The sequence below is a fragment of the Canis lupus genome, chromosome 1, assembly GCF_003254725.2.
Source record: "Canis lupus dingo isolate Sandy chromosome 1, ASM325472v2, whole genome shotgun sequence".
NCBI lineage: Eukaryota > Metazoa > Chordata > Mammalia > Carnivora > Canidae > Canis > Canis lupus.
In genome coordinates this window covers 29,225,056-29,249,305 of record NC_064243.1, presented here as the reverse complement: position 1 = coordinate 29,249,305, position 24,250 = coordinate 29,225,056, and the positions used below count along the sequence as shown (strand labels likewise).

The window sequence follows — 24,250 nt, the reverse complement described above, 5'->3', positions numbered from 1 at the left end:
GTGTCTGTCGAGATCATTTAATATATTCTGGGCTTTCGAATCCCAAAATCGTTTTTCATTTCTTTTTTCCTAGTGTTCTGTGATTGAAAAGGCTCAGATACACTTGGATTTTTCTGCACCAAGATGGGTTTTATTCCCATTTTATCTACAACAGAATGAATGTATCGTAGAGATTGATATGCATATCAGTTAGTGGTGATACAGCTTGTGTTGAAAAGTAACGATTAGGAATGCTTGGGTGGCTCAGCGTTTTAGCGTCTGCTTTTGTCTCAGGGGCTGATCCCGGATTCCGGGATCCAGTCTTGCATCAGGCTCCCTGCATGGAGCCTGCTTCTCCTCCCTGTGCCTGTGTCTCTGCCTCTCTTTCTGTGTCTTTCATGAATGAATAAATAAAATCTTAAAAAAAAAGAAAAGAAAAGTAATGATTATGTGAGACGATTCCCTTTTCAAGAAATTTAGTTGTATTTTTCTCTTTAATCATTGCTTGAAAAATTATTTTTACAGATGGGATTTTCCTTAATAGATCAATCTCTGCAGCAATCTATCTACATGGTTACTCCTTCACTATCTTACTGAGTATATTACATACATATGTGATGGCAGAAACTCTTACTCTGCCTCAGTGTATCTAGTATTTTTTAGATTGGGATCTGACTAGCATGAAATCTTAGGTGCACAAACCAGAATTTGTGACACCATCACTGAAATAGCTTTAAGAATCATCCATTTTTAATAGTATGGCAGTTCCTCAAAAATTAAAAATAGAATTACCATATGATCCAGCAATTTCACTTCTGGACATATACCCAAAAGAATTAAAAGCAGGATCTCAAAGAGGTATTTTTGTTCACCCATGCCCCAGCAGTGTTATTCACAGTAGCCAAAAGGTAGAAGTAACCTAAGTGTCCATTAGTAGATGAATGGATAAAACAAAATGTGGTGTATACATACAATGGAATATTATTTAGCTTTAAAAATGAAGGAAATTTTGACACATGCTACAGCATGGATGAAACTTGAGGAAGAATTATCATAGTTGTTCATTCAAACAGTACTGTGGTACTTATGATCCTTTATCTGCAGGTACGGAGGAACTCAATCTCCTTTAGAATTTATTGTGAGAAATTGGATATTAAGTCTGTTTTTCGAATACTTATTCATTTCCACTTAAAGCAAATTGTTACAGTTTTAAAAAGAATAGTGATGTCCTTGTTCTCAATTTCAGTGATTGTGCCAGTTTCTAGTAAATTGATGAAGACATGAGGGTAATTTTTGGTTTAAATACTTCAAACTTAAGTTGAATTTTTACTTGTATCTAGTTAATCCATTCAGATTCCATAATGTTCTTAAACCCATACATTTTTCCCCCTTGTACCCCCTCAAAGCTTTACCTCTTTTATCAAAGTTAATTACTAAGAGGAATCTAGTTTTAGTATGAATTGTGTATGAAATCAACATTTGTATTTTTCCAATGGTTTTTTTATTTTTTGAGTGTAACAGTGAATTTTTATTGGATTCTTTCCAGCACCTGACTGGAAAAAAAATAAATAATAAATAATAAATCAGTAAATGTTAGGGAAAGAGTCACTTGAAAATATAACCCTATAAAGAAGTTGAACAAGTTAGTAGTGAACCAGGAACATTGACCCTGTGTCCTCTTAATATGAACTGCTGCCTCTGGTCATCCCCACAATTATCTTGTTTACTTGATAACGGACCATCGATTTGTAAACTATGGCACTCCACACTCCCCCTGCCCCAGCATAGCTGTCCCAAACCTTGTTATTTCATGGGAAGATCTTTCTTTTCTGTTGAGAGAAGGAACAGTCTTGTTTCTTTATTTCACTGGTAGGAATGATCTAACTCTTTTCTTTCTTCTTTTTTTTTTATGATCTAACTCTTCTCTGAGCTATAGTCATTGCACATCAGAGCGGACGAGGGGGGGGCGGTGGGTAAGTAATTTGGGGGAGGAGCAGATGAGTAGTATATATGAGCATTGCTTTATCAAGATTTTTTCTCAGAAGCTTGAATTGACCCACTAGATGAATGATTTATTTAGCACGAGTTCATTTCCCAGTTGTAGAATCCATCCCTAAGTTTTTGGAAAGAGTTTGAGACTGGAGAATCCAGTTTTCTTTCATGGCATTTAGCAATGTTATTACATCTACTAAGGAATTCTCTGTCTCCAGGATGGAGTCTGCCTTTGCATTCCTTCCTCATGCCTCCTTGATCTTCCTCACCTCTGCCCACCATTTCTAATGTCTAATTACCATAAAGAGGGAAGGATGTCTGTGCTACACTGTGAATGGAAGATGCCATCATATCACTGAGTTGGCACCAGATATTTTCTTCATCTGTACAGACTTTCATCATAGGCCCATGAGTCTGAATACATGAAAGAGCAAAAAGGAATACTTCTGCACACAGGAGAAAGCCTCCTGATGCCCACCAAATGGGGCAACGCTTGCCTGAGTTCTCTTCCCTTTTGTTCATTATGAATAAATGATCCTTCTGTGCAAGTTGATCTTGTGGCACTCCAACCCATCATCCTATTTAGGTCCGTCTGATGCATCCTTGACATTTTTACTGAAATGTATGTGAAAAATGTGATTTACTGTACAGAAATTCATTATACTTCTGGCTATACAACAATAGGGTTGTTCTTTTTTTAAAAGAAATAACTTGCATTTGAATAATTTGGTCCAGTTAGGCGTTGTTGAAAAAAAGAGCTGGTGTCAAAGAAGAGGAAGTTAATTATAATAGCAACATATCATAAAGAGAAGTTTGTGTTAAAAAGCTGTTTCAAATTCTGTATGTGTCAAACATCACTCATCAGTACACCAGCCCTGTTTAAAGACCTGTCTCCAACTTACAGCAAGATGTATTTATTTCAACATAAAATAAAATTTAGAGGAAAGGCAAAGAGAGTCTAGAATTTCTTTTAGGATTACCTTTTACCTTTGGTATAATTTTTTAAGATTATATTTATTTATTCACAAAAGACGCAGAGAGAGAAGCAGGCTCCATGCAGGGAGCCCGATGTGGGACTTGATCCTGGAACTCCAGGATCACGCCCTGGGCCAAAGGCAGGCGCCTAACTGCTGAACCACCCAGGCATCCCTAGCTTTGGTATAATTTAACTTGACTTCTACTACAGGTCGTTTTAATTGACAGTTGCTCATATCAAGAGAAGGATGTGTTCTCACCCCGATCACAAAACAGTACAGGTATAAAATGTCTCTAGATCTGGTAAAATAGGAAGCAAGTTAGGGTTGTTTGCCTTCATAATATTAATACTCATACTGATAATATGAGTATTATGAGTATTAAAATCAATTATAATACTCATTATGAGTATTAAACATTAAAACTCATGTGTCTTTAAAATGCTTAAAATACTTTCGTAAACTTATTTCAGTTCTTTAAAAACAATCCAAGGATCTAGACAAGTTAGGTATTTACTACGTAGATTAGGCAGATGAAAGATACTTTCTTTACAGATGAGAAATAAACCCAGAGAGATACAATGACTTAGAGGCACACACAGTAAGTGTGAGAGCAGGGCAAGCCCCATATTGTCTGACTTGTCATCTCGTATACTTCTAAGTCTGCACACACATTTCATATGTCCTCTAAAAATATGATGGTCTAGGTTCTTGTTAGGTTATCGAGGTTTTTGTTTTTGTTTTTTTTAACTTGAGCTTTTATATTTTTTATACAAGCATAACGTGTAAGCACAAATATAATTCGTTTCCTAACTTTGAAGACGGGCCAGTCCTGTGACACCTGTGTTGGCGTCTTCCCCCTGAGCTGGCTCAGCTTTATTTTTGCAGCATGCTTAAGGGTAAAGACAAGTCCCACATTCTCAGAGAGGCCCGGGGTGTTCACAACAGTGCATCTAATATTTCCTAGTCTTGTTTTGAAGTTTGGAAATTAGGTAAGAGGATGGAGCTGGGTAGTATAAGAAATATTCCTCTTTTACCCAACTTTGGTGGAAAACTTGCCTAGTTCCCCTCCGACAGAAAGTGGGATTAGAAGGGAGAACCCAGAAGGTCACCAGCTGGGGAACCATGTTCTTTCCCAGCCAGGAACTCCCAGCCTGCTCCTTTTCTTTCAGGAAACTGAGATCCTGCTTACTAGTTCTGCTTCTCCCACCCTGAATCAATTTAACTTGGCAACCCCACACCAGCTGTTCCCACTTCCTTCCTCTGGCTGTAATTACCTAAGTTCTAGGCACAAACACTTTCCAATTTTGGAGATACTCCACTTATTTATCCTTAAAATGACCTCTTCATAGTTACATTGTCCCAAATAGCTATCAAAAGTTGTCTTTATCTTCCCTCACAGGGAGACCTACATTAGATTGTCTCTTTTGTCTTCTTTCCCTCTTTGGTTATCAAAGCATATGAGAAAAAAATGATTTTTGATGGGGGGGGTGTTTCTGGTATGGCCAGGGGATAGACGGACCTGAAGGCCCCAAAAGAATTCAGACAAGTATGAAGCTGTAGTGAGGTAATACATCCTTAGAACATTTCACTGGGAAGGACCTGGAGTTTATTTTGTCTTAATGCTAGGCAGTTTAGGTGGGAAGTGTCCATGCAGTGATATGGAATATAGCCGTGGTGTTTTAAATTTATTCTCCTTCCTCCTTTTTTCCCCTTTAATGAATTTAGTACAATTCAACATCCACTAGACTGCCTGAGTAGCTAGACACCTTCCGAGATCTTGTTTGCTATTTATTTGTACTGAGTTAAAATGTCCAAATTGTCCTTTTTTTCTTCAGAGTTCATGTAAAATTACATCATAAACTCTGAGTAAACTCTCTCTTTCAAGAGAATAACTTTTTTAAAAAAAAGATTTTATTTACTTATTCATGAGAGACACACACAGAGAGAAGCAGAGACATAGGCAGAAAAGCAGGCTCCATGTAGGGAGCCTGATGTGGGACTTGATCCCAGGACTCCAGGATCATGCCCTGGGCGGAAGACAGGCGCTCAACCACTGAGCCACCCAGGCGTCCTGCAAGAGAATAACTTCCATTCATTCAGCCTTGACAAAACATAAGCAATAGTTAATAAGAATCCAATAGATCTTATGATTTTTTTTTTAGTATAACCGTGAATTTCTATTGGATTCTTTTCAGTACTTCTAAATAGAAGCTAACTTAGCCAGTAGTATAAATTACACACTCAGTAAATGTTAGGGAAAAAGTCATTTGAAAATACGACGCTATATAACATAGTTTAACAGTTTGGTAGTGAACCAGAAGCAATGACCCTGTGCTCCTTTTAAAAAAAAAATTCAATTAGCCAACATCAAGTACATACTTAGTTTCAGATGTAGTGTGCAATAAGTTATCACTTGTGTATAACACCCAGTGCTCATCTCATCATGTGCCCTCCTTAATGCCCATTACCCAGTTACTCCATCCCCCCACCCAGCTCCCCTGCAGCAATGGTGTTTGTTTCTGAGTTGAGAGACTCTCAAGGTTTGTCTCTCTCTGGAGACTTCCCATGCAGTTCTCCCTCCCTTCCCCTATGATCCTTTGTGTTCCTTATATTCCACAGATGAGTGAAACCGTATGAACCCTGTGCCCTTTTAATACTAAATGCTGCCTCTGGACATTCCTACAAGCATCTTGCTTACTTGATAACCAACCATTGTTTTGTAAATCATGGCACTCTGTACCGTCTCTGCTACAAAATAACCCTCACACACACTTATTATTTCATGGGAGATTTTCCATGGGAATGATTTTAATACAGTTTCAGAATTTGTTATAATGCAAAACGATATTAAAGCAAAGAAGACATGTAAGAAGCTTATTCCAAGGAGCAATTCTTCAGGAAGATGTAGCATGTGGGTTCTAAGCCAACAGCAGCTTCTTTTCTGTAGTGCCAAGCAGAGGGACCCTTCAGCCTTCTCCCTTCATTGCTACTTCCACTTCTGGGCCTGGGGTGCCAAAAGATACAGGCTGGTAGGGTAGCTCCTGTGCTGGGCATGAGGCCATCTTTCTTTCCTGTGGCACAAGGACAATGCTCACCGTGATAGGCCTTTAGCCAAAAACAAATGCTAGCACACAGAGTTGGAAGCAACTAGCAATCACTCAACCTGACTCTTAGCGTGTTACATGAGAGGGGAAATGACAGATGACTAGTCAAGAGCAGAGCCAGGATTTACACCTTTCTACTGTGATTCATAGCCCAGTATTTTATACATTCATTAACTTATTCATTTGTTCATGCTTTTATTGAGTACCTACTACATGCCATTCGATTTACTAGGCAACCAGTGGAGTATGAAGATGAACACAATATCCAAGTTGCTTGTGATGTAGGATGGGAGAAACATATGATGTCGCATTTGTAGTGAATACATGTATTGTTGTCATAGAGGTCTGTACGAGAGGGCCATGGGGGCAGAAATAAGGATACCATCTACTTCTGTTGGGAGGATTGGTGTCACTGAAGGCAGTCAAGGGCAGCTTCATAGAGAACAGATTTCTTATGCAATGTACAGAGGACATCGTGCAGTAGAGGAAGAAGAGAAGAACATTCACTTCTTACTTGGAGGCCTGGGGTGGGGGTTGTTACTATCACAAGACAGCAGTATCCAAAAGACTGGTTTGCTACTCTGAAGAGATGCTCTATAAATCAAGTTTGGAAAATTCTGCATACTGTGTTCCTGGCTTTGTGATTATCCAGAATTTTTGTATTTATTTTTTCATGAATGATTGTGTGTGTGTGTGTGTGTGTGTGTGTGTGTTTGTGTGAGGGGTCGGTGGAGAAAGAGAGATGCACTCCCTACCTATGAGACACCTATAGGAAGAGCCACTTTGAACTTTCCTCCACAGTGTCACTCATCCATCTCTTGATTTCCATCCCCTCCCCCCCGTACCACTATTGCCCAAGTTCTTGAACTTTTGCAATGCCACCCAAATGTTTTTTCCCTCCAATACTAAATACCACCATCTAATTAGTATTTTTTTTAGTATTTTTTAAAACTATAACAAGGTTTACCTTTTATGTACTTTATTCATGGAATACAAAAATTTAAAAGTACAAAAGGATATGTAGTGAAAAGTCATTCTCTCATCTTCATCCTCCACCCAGCCAGCTCCCCTTTCTACCAGCAACCACTATTATTAGTTTCCTGTATATTCCTCTAGAGAAATTTTATGAATGTACAAATTAGAATTTTCTTTTTCTTTTGGTACATAAATAAGAACATTGGTTTAAAAACCATTCTGTACTTTGCTTTTTTTTCACTTAACAGGATAGCTTGGGGATCTTTCCATATCACTGCATGGAGAACTTTCTCATTCTTTGTTCAGCTGGATTGTAGTCCATATAATGGACATACCATAGTTTATTCAACTAGTTTCTAGTTGATAGACATTGATGGTGTTCTCAGCCTTTGCTATTACTGTGTCCCAATGTGTGCTGATACTTCTTTATGTATATTGCTCACCTTAAAAAACATTTTGACTGCCAGTTGCTCACAAAACAAAGTACTTTACCTTGGCATTCAGGGTCTTCCAGTAAGGCCCCAAATAACTTTCTAATGTTATAGGTACATGCCAAAATGAACTTTCTTCTTAGTCTAATGATTAAACTCAAGATCTTTTGCAAATATCTCTTTAACTCTTTCCTTTATACTTCCCTAAATGAACTGTATTTTCTAGCCCCTGATAGTAATATATATTATTCCCTGAAAGTACCTTTGCTATTCCTGGTCCTCTAACTTGGATCTCCACCATCCTGCTTTGCCTTTGAAAGTTGTCTGTCTTCCTTTAGCTCATCTTGAGTTCCACCCTCTACTGAACTTCTCACACTTCCTTATTTCTTAGTAATATTCTCTTCAAAAACACAAGGCCTTATTGTAGTATTACTCTTTGGACTTTTCATGTATGTACCTACATGCATATACACCTAGGCATATAATACTTATTTTTAAAGGTGTATGTGTCTTTTTCTCCTTTTTTTATCAGCAAGATTGTGAAGTATTGAAGAGCCCCTCATAGTGTGTGTGTGTATTTATATATATATATATAAAATTATGGATTTCAAAATTACCCAGCACAGTTCCTTTCTCTATAGCTTTTCATTTACCCATCTGTTATCCTTAAGCACTCAAGAATCCTACATACCATGCTAAGCCAAAGACCCTGTCAATTCCCCTCTGTCCCCATGTTGATTTTGGGATGAAGAATGGTGGCCAATTGGCTAGACTTTGAATTGCTCCTCTGCTCATTCCTTACCTCACCTAATCTGGCTCTTCTTCTTAGCCAGATGGACCCACCCTTGAGACGCCACAAAAGCCTTACATTCCCTGTTTCCATGACAACATATGTGCCATCGTTTCTGAAATTCTGTCCCATTTCTCTTTCTAAATCGTGATTCCCCAACCTCAGTGAAGCCTTTATGCCATAGACTTTATCAGATTGTCTCTTCCATGCCTCTAGTAATTTAAACATCCAGAAATAATGATAATTACAGCTAGCTTTTTTTTTTTTCTTATTCATGAGAAACACACAGAGAGAGAAAGAGAGGCAGAGACACAGGCAGAGGGAGAAGCAGGCCCCATGCAGGGAGCCTGATGCGGGACTCTATCCTGGGACTCCAGGATCACGCCCTGGGCCAAAGGCAGGCACTAAACCGCTGAGCCACCCAGGTATCCCCTGACAGCTAGCTTTATCAAGAGTTCTCTGTGCTGATTTAGGATAGCTACATTATTTGCACAATCTCACTCCTCACAACCTAGAAGATAGGGACAGTGCCTTCAGTGTATTTCTCACATTCTACTTTTTATTAAACAACATGTAAATTATATTTGTGACTATTTATTGTCAGATGTTCTTACCTGTGTGTGGATTTGCCCACTCGGATAAATAGCCAATACCCTATATTTCCCAGGAGACAGCATCGCATGGTACCCTCGCAGAGTGTGAGTGTGGTTTACATAGGGAACCTGAACCCCTTTTAGCCTTTCCCCAAAAAGATCCTGACTGCTAATTCTGTGCATACATATTCTGTAAGAATGATTTTTAGATTATTCAGTTTTTGGATTTTGCATGTTTGTTTAAACCATTGACAATACTTTTATGTTCTCTCATTTCTGTTAGTTTGTAAATTTCTCCAATACAGGAACTTACGGTATACTTCTGAAATTTCTAATTGGTAATAAAATTATTAATACAAATTTTCCCACACCAAATAATTATTGAATAAGTTTGTATTAACTTCTGCTTTATTTTTTTTCTCATTTTTCAGGAAATCATTTGCCAGAAGAATACTGTGAGTATTTTCCTTAACTCTTCCAGAAATTTTTTATCTTTTCTGTTTCATCAACTAATCTCTAACCCCTTTTTTTTTTTTAAGATTTTATTTATTTATTCATGAGAGACACAAAGAGAGACAAAGAGAGGCAGAGACACAGGCAGGGGGAGAAGCAGGCTCCATGCAGGGAGCCCTACATGGGACTTGATCTCTGGTCTTCAGGATCAGGCCCTGGGCTGAAGGTGGCGCTAAACCGCTGAGCCACCCGGGCTGCCCTCTAACCCTTTTTTATCTTCACAAATTGTTCATTTCTCTGTTTTTCCTCTTTAGAGTTTGATATCAATATAAATATGGTTACTTTATCGAAATATTTCTTTAAAAGTGAAACTTACAATAGTGGGAGATGACACTGATGCCTGTTTTTTGCATATATTCTTATATTTTGGAGAAAACTGTTTCCATTGTATATCCAATTTTGTGTGATTCTGAGTGGCACTTAGGCTGCATATATGCACACGTGCGCATATATATATGTGTGTGTATATGTTCATATATACACATATATAGATATCTATATCTATGTGTATACTATATAACATGAATTATAGGCACAAATACAGACACATATATTATATAGGTACATGTATATCTATTACCTGTTTATCTATACAGATTGATTTAATTCCTGAGTCTTGTAGTCTGCCTTTGAGACCACACCACAGAATTCCCACCACAGAATTCCCACCTTCTACACAATATTAAACAAAAGTTAAAAAGTAATAAAAATAAATTTCAAATTTTACAAATGCACAAAGAAAAATCACACAATTTAATATCTAAAGGAATCAGCCTTGTTATGCTGGTGGTTGTGTTTGGAAAATAAGCCAGTATTTAAAAACCATAAGAATGTATCTTTGCAACCTAGAGTGAAAATAATACCCTACATAAAGATCTGCACATGATTTGATTTAAGATGATAAGATTAAAAATATAATTGTAGTTTTTTCTTAGATCAGAAAGTTTAAAACTTACGGTTAAGATTGCACCAAGTCAGAGATGCATTGCAACATAAGTAAAATTATCATTATGTACCTTTATTCCTCACATCTCTACAGGAAATGAGCAATTATTGCTTCAGGCATCTCTTTAGTGTAACAGTTTTATTAAACAAATAATGATTGAACATGTATGGTGTGCCAGGCTTTGGCCTTAGTGCCATAAGGATTCACTAGGGAGGTAGAAAGTGGAAGCAACCAGATTCATAACTGCTCAAAGAGACAGCAAATGAGTAGTGCCAGAGTCTAGTTGGGGAAGAAGGTCAGTAAACAAATAAGCAAAGACACAAATTTAAAAATTAATACATGGCAGTGTGCTGAAGAATGGGTGGCCGTATATCTAACAGTCACAGGCCTTGGGGGGGGGGGGGGTAGCATTTACCTGAGACCTGGTAGGAAGGAAAGAGCTCATCATGCCTGCTGATAGGATGGACATGTGGAGAAGCAGGGTTATAGGTGACCAAATATTGCACATTATGAACATGTCACCTGTTGGCTTGAGTGAGCTGCTGGGTTTCAGGTGCTGGGTGTCCTTATCAAAAGTTGAGGGTTTTGAGCAAATGCTTCAATATGTTTAAATGCTGAGAACATTTCTTCCCAGAAACTTAATTCATTTTCCACACACACTTACGTTCACATTTATGTAGTGTTTAAAAATTGAAAAACCGAATCAGCATTATTTTTTTTAAGGGAAGATCACAGAATAGGATTAGGTTTTGAGCTGCAGGTTTTTATAGCTATGAATACAGGCATGCATCAGAGAGATCGCTGTTGTTTATTTTATGAGGATGCCTCAGCATTTTGAAATTTAAGGAGACATTGTCTTTCTGTTTCAAGAAGCAGGTTTAAATATTTTAGAATTAACACCTTATTAGTAAAAGGCAGTTGTTATGCCTGAGATGTCTGTTCTTGATCACACAGTATTTTTTTTTTTTTTCATTTGCTTTGGATTACTGGTTCTTTCTTTTTTTTAAAAAAAAAAGATTTTATTTATTTATTCATGAGAGACACACAGAGAGAGAGAAACAGAGGGGCAGAGACACAGGCAGGGAGAAGCAGGCTCCATGCAGGGAGCCCAATGTGGGACTTGATCAGGGACATCCAGGATCAGGCCCTGAGCTGAAGGCAGCCCTAAACCGCTGAGCCACCCGGGCTGCCTGGATTACTGGTTATTTCAAACTATGGGTGTGACAGCCATCTATAAACAGAAATTGCAGTAATAAGGTTCCTGAGTTATACGTGAGCCAACCTGGGAAATAAACATTCCCATATTATTAGTTTTCATCATTCTGAAAAAAGTGCTTTTCTCAGTAGTTAGTATCTCAAAAAACAACAACTACAACAAGACAACGAACAGTGTCACAACCAACCCTCACACTTTCCCCTACCGCATGCTCACGGGGCTCTTAGCTCAGGCCTAGTAACATCCCTGTGGCTCCCGCAGCTTATCACCCTCCCCTTTGCTTCCCCAACAATGGGGAATTGACAAAAAAAATGTATTTATTTATTGTCTTAGAAACATAGGGAAGAAACTAGAAAGTACAGTGAGGCCAGGAACTTAGGAAAACCTTAACATGCTGGTTGTTTTCCTTGAGGACCCTGAAGCCTTGTTCCATGAGGTTTGAAGGAGATGGTTTCAGGATTCCATTTTTCTCTGCTGTTTGCATGACTCTCATTTTTCTCGCTTTACCCCTCTGCTGCTGATATATACCTTAGACATCTGAGAGCCATTCTCTCCCAGAATTAGTTTTACACAGATGCATTATTCCCCAGTGCCCATTTCAATAGTTATATATCCTATTTCATGTCTTATATACCATGACACATGGTATTAAGGCTTCTGAGGATACAGATCTTTATCCAGCAGCAGAAGAATAATGTTTTGAAACACTAATAGTGCTTTCCTGGCTTATTGGCTTTTCATCTATTTGTCCTAACATTTGACTTGGAAGATTCAGAGCATATTCTCTTTGAATGTTGAGTTATAGTACTTACCTAAAACAGGAGTATCTATTGCTCTTTTATAACCCACTCATAGTTAAAGCTCTGGAAGATTTGGCAAGCATCCTTTTGGTACACTTGCCTTTCTTTTCTGCTCAGGCAATGGATCAGGTAAAAGGATTAAATTGGTGGACATGCAGTGGGATCTCAGAAACATTTTAGAAGTAGAACATGCTTATTTTTCCTCTTCCTGACTTGTCCTCCAAGTTATTGTTCCATGAAAGAGAACTTAAGAAAGGAACAATTTAATGTACTTGATTTAAACATCAAATCTCAACCTCTGGAAGTTCTTATCATACTTTAAATGGAAGTCAGGTCTAGTTTCTGCTTCGCTACCTGACATACAAAGAATATGTCAAAGAATATAATAATTCAATAATAATAATTATTGATAAATAATATAATTCAATAATTAAATAATTATTGAAAATAATAATTCAATAATATTGAATAATTCAATCTGGCCATAAAGGCATTTATCACTTCTCATCTGTTTGCTGTGAGGCAGTGGCTTGGCTTGTGCAGGGTTCCATGAAAGTGACCTGAGACGAAACGTTGGTGTGTCAACCTGTAGAGGCCACTTGGGAGGGTGCTGACCCCTCTACCTGTCATGGAGTACCCTCTAGAGAAGTCCTTGGGCTGGAGTCCCAAACACATCACAGATCAGCCACATGATCTTATCTGAATCCATTTTTATTTTTTATTGTCTCTGTTTTTATAAAACAGAGACAATAGCACTCCCTACTCAGTGGGGTGTCTGCTTCTCCCTCTGCCTCTTGCTCCTCCACCTGCTCATGCTCTCTCCCTCAAATGAATAAATAAAATCTTTGGGTGAAAAAAAATAGTCAATAGTATCTTCTTCAGTAGGTTATTGGGAACGTATGACCACTTATTCTTGGCACATGCAAGTGGTGACTCACTAAGGTTTGCTCTTATTTGTTTAATTCCAAGGGGGAAGAGAAGTGTTATATTCTTCCCCATAATGCTGATATGGCTAAGATCCGATAATCAGGGCTCACTGTGCTCCCTAGAATAGTGATAGGGTTCCCACATATCTCATTTTACTTGTCAGCCCTCTGCCTTTTTTGTTGTTGCTGTTTCCTCTCTGGTTTTTCTCTTAGAGGTCTCTCATGTTTCCTTAGGTTCAACCACACCAGATACTTCCCAGGCCTGTACTTTTGTTGGAAACCCTTTTAAGTTCCAATCACATATTTCCAACTCTCTTCTGGACATTCTGACTTTACGTGTCCTGCCCTCCTTAAATCTCGATCTTTTTAATAGTGAACATTTCACCCTTCCCACCGCAACTCAGGATTCAACCTCTTGAAGTGCCTCTCATATGTTAACTGGAAGTCAGGTTCTGTTTGTGATTTAGTACAAGTGCCCCCAACTGGAATATGTTCATAAATAATGAAGTCTGGTTCTGCTTTCTAAATTCTTGCTGCTTTGCTAATGATACCACTCTTTTTAGGTAGCCCCATTTAAGACTGTGATTATGTTTCCTTTTCTGCTCTGAATCCTCCCATGATTCCCACTACCCGGTACATACAGTTTAAAACCCTCAGCTTTGCATCCATGTCCCTTCCCTAAGCTCCAAGAACCAGTCAGATTTACTTACTCAGGGGTGTGCAGCCCAGTTTCCTCTGTCTTCTTCCCAGCTCAACTTTTGTTTGCATGACTGTTCCTCACGTGGCATTGTTAGGAATCTATAGAAGGTCAGCATGAGTGAGTGAAGAGTGGTGTGGGCTGAGGCCAGAGAGAGAAGCAGGATTTGGAACATCAAGCCTTTGTAGGCCACCGAGATGTGTCTTATCTTCATCCCAGGAACAAGGGAGGGGGCCTTATGCAGCTGAGGGAAGCAAGCAATCTGATACAAGTTGTTAAAAGGTCACTTTAAGTAATGAATCACTAAATTCTATACCTGAAACCAAGTTTACCATATATGTAAACTAACTAGAATTTAAATAAAAGCTTGAAATCAGAAAGAAAAAAAAGGATCACTTTGACAGCTGGGTAGAGAATAGATTGGAGGGTGGGAGGGGAAGAACGTAGACCAACAAAGACCAGTGACAGTGGCTCAGCCAGGTATGTTGGTGGCCTAGTCTCCTACACGGGCAGAGAAGACAGAGGGAAATGGACAAATAGGAGTAGGATTACTGGGATTTTGATAGGACATGGGTGGTAAAGGAAATGGAAGCATCAAGGAGAACTTCTGGGTCTCTAGTCTTAGTAATAGAGGCTAATGGGGCCGTGACTGTGACAGAGTAGCCTGCAGGAAGCAGCTTTGTTCTGGGATCACTCAGAGCATAGTATGTCAGGTGTGGAGCCCTTAAACATTAGCTCTTCTTCTCGTCATGTATTTATGCTGTGTCTCTGTGATTCAATTTTAAATTCCCTGAAGGCTGAAGGCTGTGTTTTAAACCACTCTGTTTTTTTCCTGCAGCATACACATATCACAATGCCTTAGTCATGAGAGATGGTGAATAAATATTTAATTGACCGATAGAAGCTCTGCCATACTGGGTTTTGTTTTTCTTTTTCTTTTTGCATCATCTATAAGTCCTAATTATTTGCAATAAGCAATTAAGGAAATTGGAGGAAATTTCCATTCTCATAGGTCATAAATAAGAAATGAGGTTTTTCTATTTGCCCCACATTCAGGATTACTATTTAAAATGACTCACTGCAGTAGGACTTGGGATTTCCTTAGTGTGGAGTCTCTAGGCCAGCTCACCACCTCCCGGTGCCTCCTCTTTCCACAGATGTGCACTGGGAACTACACATTCGTCCCTTACATGATAACTCCACATAACAAGGTCTACTGCTGTGATAGCAGCTTCATGAAAGGGTTGACAGAGCTCATGCAACCGAACTTCGAGCTGCTTCTGGGACCCATATGCTTACCTCTTGTGGACCGTTTCATTCAGCTTCTGAAGGTGGCACAAGCAAGTTCTAGGTAAAGTTCAATAATGCCGTTTGATGATGATCATGCAGTGCTGTTCTACTTCTTTTATTTGTGCATTTTATCAGATGTTTCTTAGAGCACATGGCCGAGAACCAGAAAAATAAAAGTGTGATATCCTCTAAGTAGATAAGAGATGCCACATAGTTCACTTTATTCACAAGAGAACAACTTGAGATCAGAAAGGAAAAAAAATAGACTGTTAACTATATTATAGTAATGGTAAGGATAAAAAAATATATTCAAAATAGTATAGAAACAGTATCAGAGTAAGTGTTCAGGGATTTTTACTCTAAGAGCAAAAACTCTGCCAAAATTGCTGACGACATTATATTTCAGTTAAGAACAACCGCTTATATTAATACATGATGATGCTGAGTCAGAAAGAAAGGCCATATTATGTTTCAATCATAGGTACATCTGATTTCTACTCAAAACAGTAAATGAAAAAATAAAATTTTGGCATTTCAAGTGGTATGTGGTAGGTTCTTGGAAAATTCATTAAGATGCAGTATCTTGAACTAAGTTTTTCTAAAGCAAAGCAGATTGTTAAAAGAGATATGGGATTCCCAGATTTCTTAATAATGCAAGATCTATGAGGTATTCATACTGTGCACATTGTGAGTTGAAAGTTACAAATGTTGCAAATGTCATTTGTTTCCTTACACAATCATTGTTTTTAATTGAAACTCTTTCTAGCATTAACTCTTTGAATTGTGTTTTCCCACCAGCCAGTACTTCCGGGAATCTATACTCAATGATATCAGGAAAGCTCGTAATTTATACACTGGTAAAGAATTGGCAGCTGAATTGGCAAGAATTCGGCAGCGAGTAGACAATATTGAAGTCTTGACAGCAGATATTGTCATAAACCTGTTACTTTCCTACAGAGATATCCAGGTGAGAAGATGCTTAAAGGAAATTCTTCGTCATGTAGCATGTTGGAGGAATAAGAGAGAGTTAACATCAAATTCAGTTAGCTGAGAGGTGATTCTTGTCACTACATGTAATTTTTAATTTTTTAAAAATTTATTTATGATAGTCACAGAGAGAGAGAGAGAGGCAGAGACACAGGCAGAGGGAGAAGCAGGCTCCATGCACCGGGAGCCTGATGTGGGATTCGATCCCGGGTCTCCAGGATCACGCCCTGGGCCAAAGGCAGGCGCCAAACCGCTGCGCCACAGGGATCCCTACATGTAATTTTTAATTGACTTTCTAAGCTTTCCATCCTGAGAATTTCTGATGAATGAAAAAGACTCCTATGAGTTAGCCATCTGGGACTATGTAATAAAGTACTTGTATGGTAAAGGTTTGACTTTTTCCTCCAGAAGAACAAAAATAAAAGTCTGTATGCATAGGTAACCTGGGGACAACCTGTTCTAGCTCGTTAGCCTCAGACACACCTGTCAGCTAATAAGTGAAAACTTTTTTGTGGCAAAGAGCAGAAATGGTGTGGTGGGAGGGTGGGAGGGGGAGCGCTTTCTGAATGTATCTCTTACTCCTTGGAATGCTGTTGCTTAAAATTGATAGTGCTAGATCTTACTAGCCAGAAGAAGAAATATGCAACTGATTAATTATAAAAGTAACTTTTAAAATATATCATGTAAAACACATCAACATGCCATTTAGTTTTATCGACATGTCTTAAAATTTTTTTAAATATGGTAAAGAAAATGAAATCCTGTGTGTTGGGGATTTGCTATTCCATTTTTACCATAAAATCTAAGTGACTTCTGGTTTCTTATTTCCAACCTTTTAGGCCCAGGTAAATCTTCATGAGAACAGCAGAAACTGACATACATGTAGAGGTGTAGTACTTAAGATCCCAAGGCAAGGAGAGCTTGAAATGATATCATCTTGTTATTTATAATAGAAGCTCAATCAGTTGCTCCAAGTTCTTGATATTTTGAAAATTATTCTTTGAAAGTAATTGGTAGGACTCTGTGTACCAGGAATCTGACTCCGTGGAGAAGTTAAAGCCCCCATAGTTAGACAATATAGTATTATGCTGCTAGATGGTTTACTGTTTTGGGGTCAGTAATGGTAACTCTATATTCTGAGGTTTTTATCTATATAATCCAAATTTCTTATTTAAGAAAAAAGTTTCTTTTTGGTTCTAGATTCTTCAAAGTATTACATGGATCCTAATTCTCTTTTTAACACCCTTCTCAAAGTCACATATTTGGTTGTCAAAAGTCATTGCATTGTCAGAACTTACTCCTGGTTGCTTAATTCTGTGTTACTCTCCTCTTGTTTGAAAGGACTATGATTCTATTGTGAAGCTGGTAGAGACGTTAGAAAAACTGCCAACTTTTGATTTGGCTTCCCATCACCATGTGAAGTTTCATTATGCATTTGCACTGAATAGGTAAGAAGAAAAAGTTCCTATCCACAATGTGCTAACATAGTATTTTGTAACCTGCATATTCTTTCTGGGATACGTTTCTGTCATAGCATTGCAGCCAAGCCCTATTAAAATGTAATATTAATATTTCTACTTCAACCATGTGAAATACAGGAAGCGTATACATTCTGTTGTTTTACTTTTTTGTCAGAAAAAAAAAAAGCCCTCACTGTTTGTATATTTAAATTCTTAAAATTCTTTTTCTTCTCTGTTAGAGTTTATATTGTTATTTATACTTGTTTAGAATTTTTTGAATTGCATGAATATAATGTTATTTTGAGGCAAATATGCTCAACCCCAAATGGTTATTCACTTTAAAATTTACTAAGTAGAGGGATGCTGGAGTGGCCCAGTTTGTTAAGTGTCCCAATTTGTGGTTTCAGCTGGGGTCATGATCTCAGGGTCATGAGATCAAACACTGTGTCAGGCTCCGAGCTGAGTGTTTAAGATTCTGTCTCCTCCTCCCTTGCCCCTTCTCCCTGACTCTCTCTCTCTGTTTCATAAATAAATCTTTAAAAATAAATTTACTAAGCAGGGTAAGAGTAACTATGTCTAAGTGAACATATTTCTAACCAAATATTTTCATTTTCACTGCTCTGAACATATCTAATTATAATCAGAACTCCACTGGCCACATTTTAGGGCATGTATCCGTGAATCTGCCAAAACCAACATGAACACTGGTCTCCATCATGGCACATACTTCAGTGCCACATCCTACCCAGAGTCACCATTAGAGGCCATCCATGCTTTGGCTATGGAGAGGTCCAAAGTACTGAGCTGTCCAAAGCTTGTTAGTTGTGGGTTCTCTTCCATGGTTGTGAGTTGAATATACATGTAGTTACTACAACTGAAGAGAATAAGTAAAAGAAAAAAGTAAGGACATTGCAACTTTGGACCATTTGCCATGTGTCACTTAAGGCTTGATAATTTTACAGATGAGGAAGCCAAAGCTTGGAATGACTGAATACCTTTTCTTCGAGGTCCAAAGGTAGCAAGTCATTAAACTGAGGCTGAAACCCAGATCTAGCTGATGCTAATGTCTGTGTTCTTCAGCATTGAAGTCTCTTGCCTCTGTCTTCAAAGAAAAAAGTCAACATGCTGTTCAACCTGAGATTGCTTCTTTCCTTCTTTATCCACCCAAACTGTAGAACTTGCTAACTTTATCAGTAGGTGTAGAATGAAAGTATATTTCATTTCCACCTTTATTAAACATCTTTTTCATTAGATTTGACAGAGTAAGATGAGACCTCCAGAGATTACCAGCACCAACTGCTCTCAAATCTTTTTTGAAAGATGGAATGGAATATGGTCTTTTTTGAAATGAAAAATGAAAGTCCATAGAGACTCTTATTTTATGTGTTTTGTCTTCACCTTTCCTAAAATACAATATAACAAATTGATAAGCATGTGTCTATGAAAGGTTATTATAAACTCAAAGTATTTACCATAAAGTAAAAAAAGGAATTTCATATGCATTTATATTTCAAGTGATAGTAGAGGGGATCCCTGGGTGGCTCAGCGGTTTGGCGCCTGCCTTTGGCCCAGGGTGCGATCCTGGAGTCCCACGATCGAGTCCCGCTTTGGGCTCCCAGCATGGAGCCTGCTTTTCCCTCTGCCTGTGTCTCTGCCTCTCTCTCTTTCTCTCTCTCTCTCTCTTTGTGTCTATCATAAATAAATAAATAAATCTTTAAAAAAAAGTGATAGTAGAGAAGAGAAATAACTTTTTGTAGCAGCTTTATTGAAATATTCTTATGTAAGTCAACCCATTTAATATGTACAATTTATGGTTTTTAGTATAGTAATAGAATTGTATGACCATCAATACAATAAATATAACATTTTAATCTCCCCCAAAAGAAACCTCCTACCCATTAACAGTCACTCTCCCTTTTCCCTCCAAATCTCCCAGACCTAGGCAATCACTAATATACTTTTGATCTCTAAATTTGCCTATTCTGGACATTTCATATAAAGGGAATCATATGTAATCTTTTGTAACTGGCTTCTTTCACTTAGGATAATGTTTTTAAGGTTCAAGAAATAATTTTTAAGATAATTTTTATCTGGTTTTGAGAATGATCTACACATACTTGCTATTTTAAAATGATCTGCATAAAGCACCTTCCTTAGATCATCAGTACTAGTCACATGTGGACATTAGGCAACTCTTGGGTTAAAGTTGGCTTGTTGGTATTGTCTGTGAATAAGTTTGCACAGTGCTTTGGAGCGAAAGTCGTTGAAACCTAAAGTCAGGGTTTGGTACTTGTTTGGATTAGTTGACTGCCCCATTTAGGCCGTGGACTACATGCCCTTAAACCTATGAACCATGAACCTACAGACTATGAAATTAGGAGGACTATAGATGATTAAGGGCAAATCTATCACCATCATCAGGAAAGCAGTTCAGAAGTGATCCTTGTTAGACCCAGTAGACATCTGGTAGGATGAAAAAACAAAAAGGCTTAGGACAGAGGTTTACAGGGGACTCTCCAAATTTCATTGTTGTCTTTATCCTGCCAAACTTGACTATTGTGAATCAGTGTATCAAATAGAGTTTTAAAAAGATAATTGGCCTACATTGCTTCTGTAGTCTGTATTGAAATTATTTTTTTTCTTCCCCTACTTTAGGAGAAACCTCCCTGGAGATAGAGCAAAAGCTCTTGATGTTATGATCCCCTTGGTGCAAAGTGAAGGGCAGGTTGCTTCAGATATGTATTGCCTAGTTGGTCGAATCTACAAAGATATGTTTTTGGACTCTAATTTCCTGGACACTGAGAGTAGAGACCATGGAGCTTCTTGGTGAGTATATAGGATAAGATACGTGATAAATCCATGACATGGAAAAAACGGTTTGCAAATAAGTTAAATTATTCTTATCCTAAAGGATTGTATATTATGAAGTAAATCTTCGAATTTATAGCTTCAGTAAGTAGTTTTGATGAAATTCATTTGATATGGCAGAGTAAATTGGGGTAAGTTGGTTGAAAAGATAATTTGAGAAAATAACATTTTTTTAAAGATTTTATTGATATATTCATGAGACACAGAGAGGCAGAGACACAGGCAGAGGGAGAAGCAGGCTCCCTGCAGGGAGCCTGATGCGGAACTCGATCCCAGGACCCCAGGATCATGCCCTGGGCCGAAGGCAGACGCTCAACCGCCGAGCCACCCAGGCATCCCGAGAAAATAACATTTTAAAAAGATATTTTAATATATAATATATAATATAATAACAAAAATATCATTTTATTGAAAACTTTTACAAATTGATAGACATGAAAGAATACTAGAATAAATTTTAAAAGTATATATACCAAATTTATGGATGAAGAGACTTAACATTTTAAAGATGTTGATTCTCCCCAACAGGGCTTTCATGTGACTTGACAAATTGATTCTAAAATTTATTTGAAAAAGCAAAGGGCCAAGAAAAGGCAAAGCAATCTTGAGGAATAAGGTGGAAGAACTTTGCTCTACCAGATAACAAGACCTACTCTAAAGATGTAATAATTAAGACGTTGCAGGCTGAGTGTAGGCCTAGACAAACACTGGAACAGAAGAGAGAGCCTGGAACGGACTGAGATATTTACAAGATTAGATTTATGGCAGTGATCTTCATGAATCAGAGTGGAAAGGGTGGACTCTTCAGGAATGGTACTGGGAAAATGTGTTCATCTGCTTGTAAAAATAAAATGAAATTGGAATTCTACTTTAAAGCACAAGGAATGAAATCTAAGTGAATTAAAGACCAAAATATTTTTTAAATACTTTAGAAAAAACAAAACCTCTGGGGCACTGGGTGGCTCAATGTGATTGAGTGTCTGCCTTTGGCTCAGATCATGATCCTAGGGTCCTGCAGGGAGCCTGCTTCTCCCTCTGCCTGTGTCTCTGCTTCTCTCTCTGTGTCTATCATGAATAAATAAATAAAATCATTTAAAAATAAAAAAGAGGGAATCCCTGGGTGGCGCAGTGGTTTGGCGCCTGCCTTTGGCCCAGGGCGCGATCCTGGAGACCCGGGATCGAGTCCCACGTCGGGCTCCCGGTTCATGGGGCCTGCTTCTCCCTCTGCCTATGTCTCTTCCTCTCTCTCTCTCTCTGTGTGACTATCATAAATAAATAATTTTTAAAAATTACTTAATAAAAAAAATAAAAAAAGAAAGAAAAAACAAAAACTTTGAATAAAACATACAAGCTGACCTTGGGATAGGAAAGAATTTCTTAAGCAAGGCTTAAAAATACTATTAATCATAGAAAGAAAAGATTGGAAAATCGTTGCATCAAAATTTGCTTCTGTTCCTCAAGGTTCTGCCTTTTGGAAATGCCAGAGTGGGTTCTATTGCACTGGCACCCCTGCCAATTATAACAATTATAAACTTGGAAAAATACGTGAGAAGGAAAACAGTTTGAAAGTACTGGACAGGGACTCAAAGGAGTCAGAAACGGAAGAGGCTTTGATTCTTGGATAAGGGAAGGGTACCACACTGGGTAAGATCTACATATAAATGGTTTTTCCTATGCAGCATCATTTCCCTGATCTGCCGGGCACAGGACAGAGCTAACTCAAGAAGAAAATCACTTAAAGGTCGGAGGGGTCAGTCTGAGGCTTTCCAATTGCCTGGAAATTGAGTGCCATACCTCCTACATGAAGGAGCCACAGAGAGAGAACGAACCCCCAAATCCGTATAAACTCCCGTTCAGTTCTCAGCAAGGCCCTGATGTGTGTGTCGGAGGTAAAACTCGAGTTTTACCCTAGGAGCCCAGGTGCAAAATAGTAGCTAGAAGTCTTAAAAGGCTAAACAGAAATTTCAACAGCTGCCCAGCATTGGAGAGCCAGACTTTGGAGTTTGAACCTGAAGTGAGAGGGTGCTACATGAACAATCAAACTTTCCACTAAAGCTCCAGAAGGGCCATGGTGTAGAAATAAAAAACTATATCCCAGGACTAAAGGAAGTGCACTAAAAATTAAGAGCAAATCTGAGACAGAGGCACCCTAATAAAACCTAAAACCATGCCTCCACATGATCAAGATAAACCATCAACAATTTATTTGCCAGTTATAACAAGACTCATGACTCTCTTTTTAAAAAGATTTTATATATTTATTTGACACAGAGGCAGCTCAAGTAGGGGGAGCAGCAGACAGAGGGAGAGGGAGAAGCAGGCTTCTTTCTGAGCAAGGAGCCCAATGCAGGGCTTGACCCCAGGACCTTGGGATCATGACCTGAGCTGAAGGCAGGTGTTCAACCCACTGAGTCACCCAGGCACCCCAAGCCTGAATACTCTTACGAGGACTATAGCAGAATCCACACTTTACAACATATCATCCAAAAATGTCTAATACACCATTAGAAACTACTAGATTTTTAAAGAAATAGTAAAGTGTGACAGTATCAATTGTTAGCAAGGGTGTCTCTCCTGGTGTGGTAGAAATTTTTATGACCACTTAAAGATTTCAGTATTATCAAGGAAAGTTGACAGGTAGCCCATCCTAGATCCAGCAGATCTACTCCAACATACATACTCTAGAAAAATTCTTGGAAGCTCTGAAGCTCTGTGTAAACTTTTGACATGCCAAAAAATTCTTTAAAAAAAAAAAAGTTGAGCAAAAGAAGCAAACAGCAGAAAGATACATGGAGTACATTATCATTTATGGAAACTTTCAAATATATATATACACCTAGTAAAGGTATAGATGCATGAATGCACATTATAAGCTCCCAATTCAGTATGGTGGTTACCAGGGGGAATAAAGGAGTAGAAAGGAGTGATTCACATGGAGCTGTGAGAATATTTAAAACATTTCATTTCTTAAGATGAGTGGGATTAATGTGGGAGTGTTGCTTATATTATTTTTCTGTATTTCTTAATATTCCTAAAATGTACTCTAATTAAAAATATATACATTAAAGAGGTTGGCTTTCATGAGGAGTTCCTCAGTGCTAGCCATAATCTTCCAAGTTTTGAAACTGGAATCTTAACTTTGCAAAATCTTCTCATTCTAGCGGTTGAACCAGGGACTGAAATTGAGATAATGGGTTAGAACCAGGGAGAAAAACTTGGGGTCATTTCCTAGATCCTCATGGAAAGCTTTGATTCAGACTTTTAAATTTGTATGATAACTTTTTAGTGTACTCTCTTTAGTAAAGAGAGTTTTACAGTTTCTCTTAACCAATTTTTTTTTCTGCTGTTACAAAAGAAGAATGTAACTATGCAGCCTTTCTATTACCAGATTTACACTTTAAGAAAAGTCTTACCTTTAGGAGAATTAGAACCTAATATTTGGAAGCATTGTGCCACTATAAATGCTTTGATATGATAGCAATAACAAATTGCATAGGTAGTCTTTCAAAGCCTAATTTTCTTGGTCAGCGAATGCAAATGGAAACATCTCCTATGAAGTTAGTGTGCATTGCACAAGAATAAAATAGAGCATTTCCCTGTTTGGAAATGCGTTTAGACTACTGAAAGCTTTCAAGGTCACATAAAGGTCAGTAAAGGAACAGATTTTTCCGGTTGTGTTTTTGTTTTACCTTTCTGTGCTTCCAGA

The 24,250-nt window shown here is 38.1% G+C and overlaps 1 protein-coding gene across 2 annotated transcripts in view; it reads left to right on the top strand.

Moving 5' to 3' along the window:
- The window catches only part of MAP3K5 (mitogen-activated protein kinase kinase kinase 5), a 198,217-nt gene that overhangs the window by 63,849 nt on the left and 110,118 nt on the right, over positions 1-24,250 (top strand). For both annotated transcript variants that reach the window (XR_007412214.1, XM_025422373.3), the window contains exons 3-7: positions 9,273-9,296; positions 15,097-15,290; positions 16,028-16,196; positions 17,558-17,664; positions 20,332-20,502. Coding sequence is in view for 1 of the 2 variants with exons in the window: in XM_025422373.3 (XP_025278158.1) it covers positions 9,273-9,296; positions 15,097-15,290; positions 16,028-16,196; positions 17,558-17,664; positions 20,332-20,502 (665 nt within the window). In the remaining variant the exon portion in view is untranslated. The remainder of the gene's footprint in view (positions 1-9,272; positions 9,297-15,096; positions 15,291-16,027; positions 16,197-17,557; positions 17,665-20,331; positions 20,503-24,250) is intronic.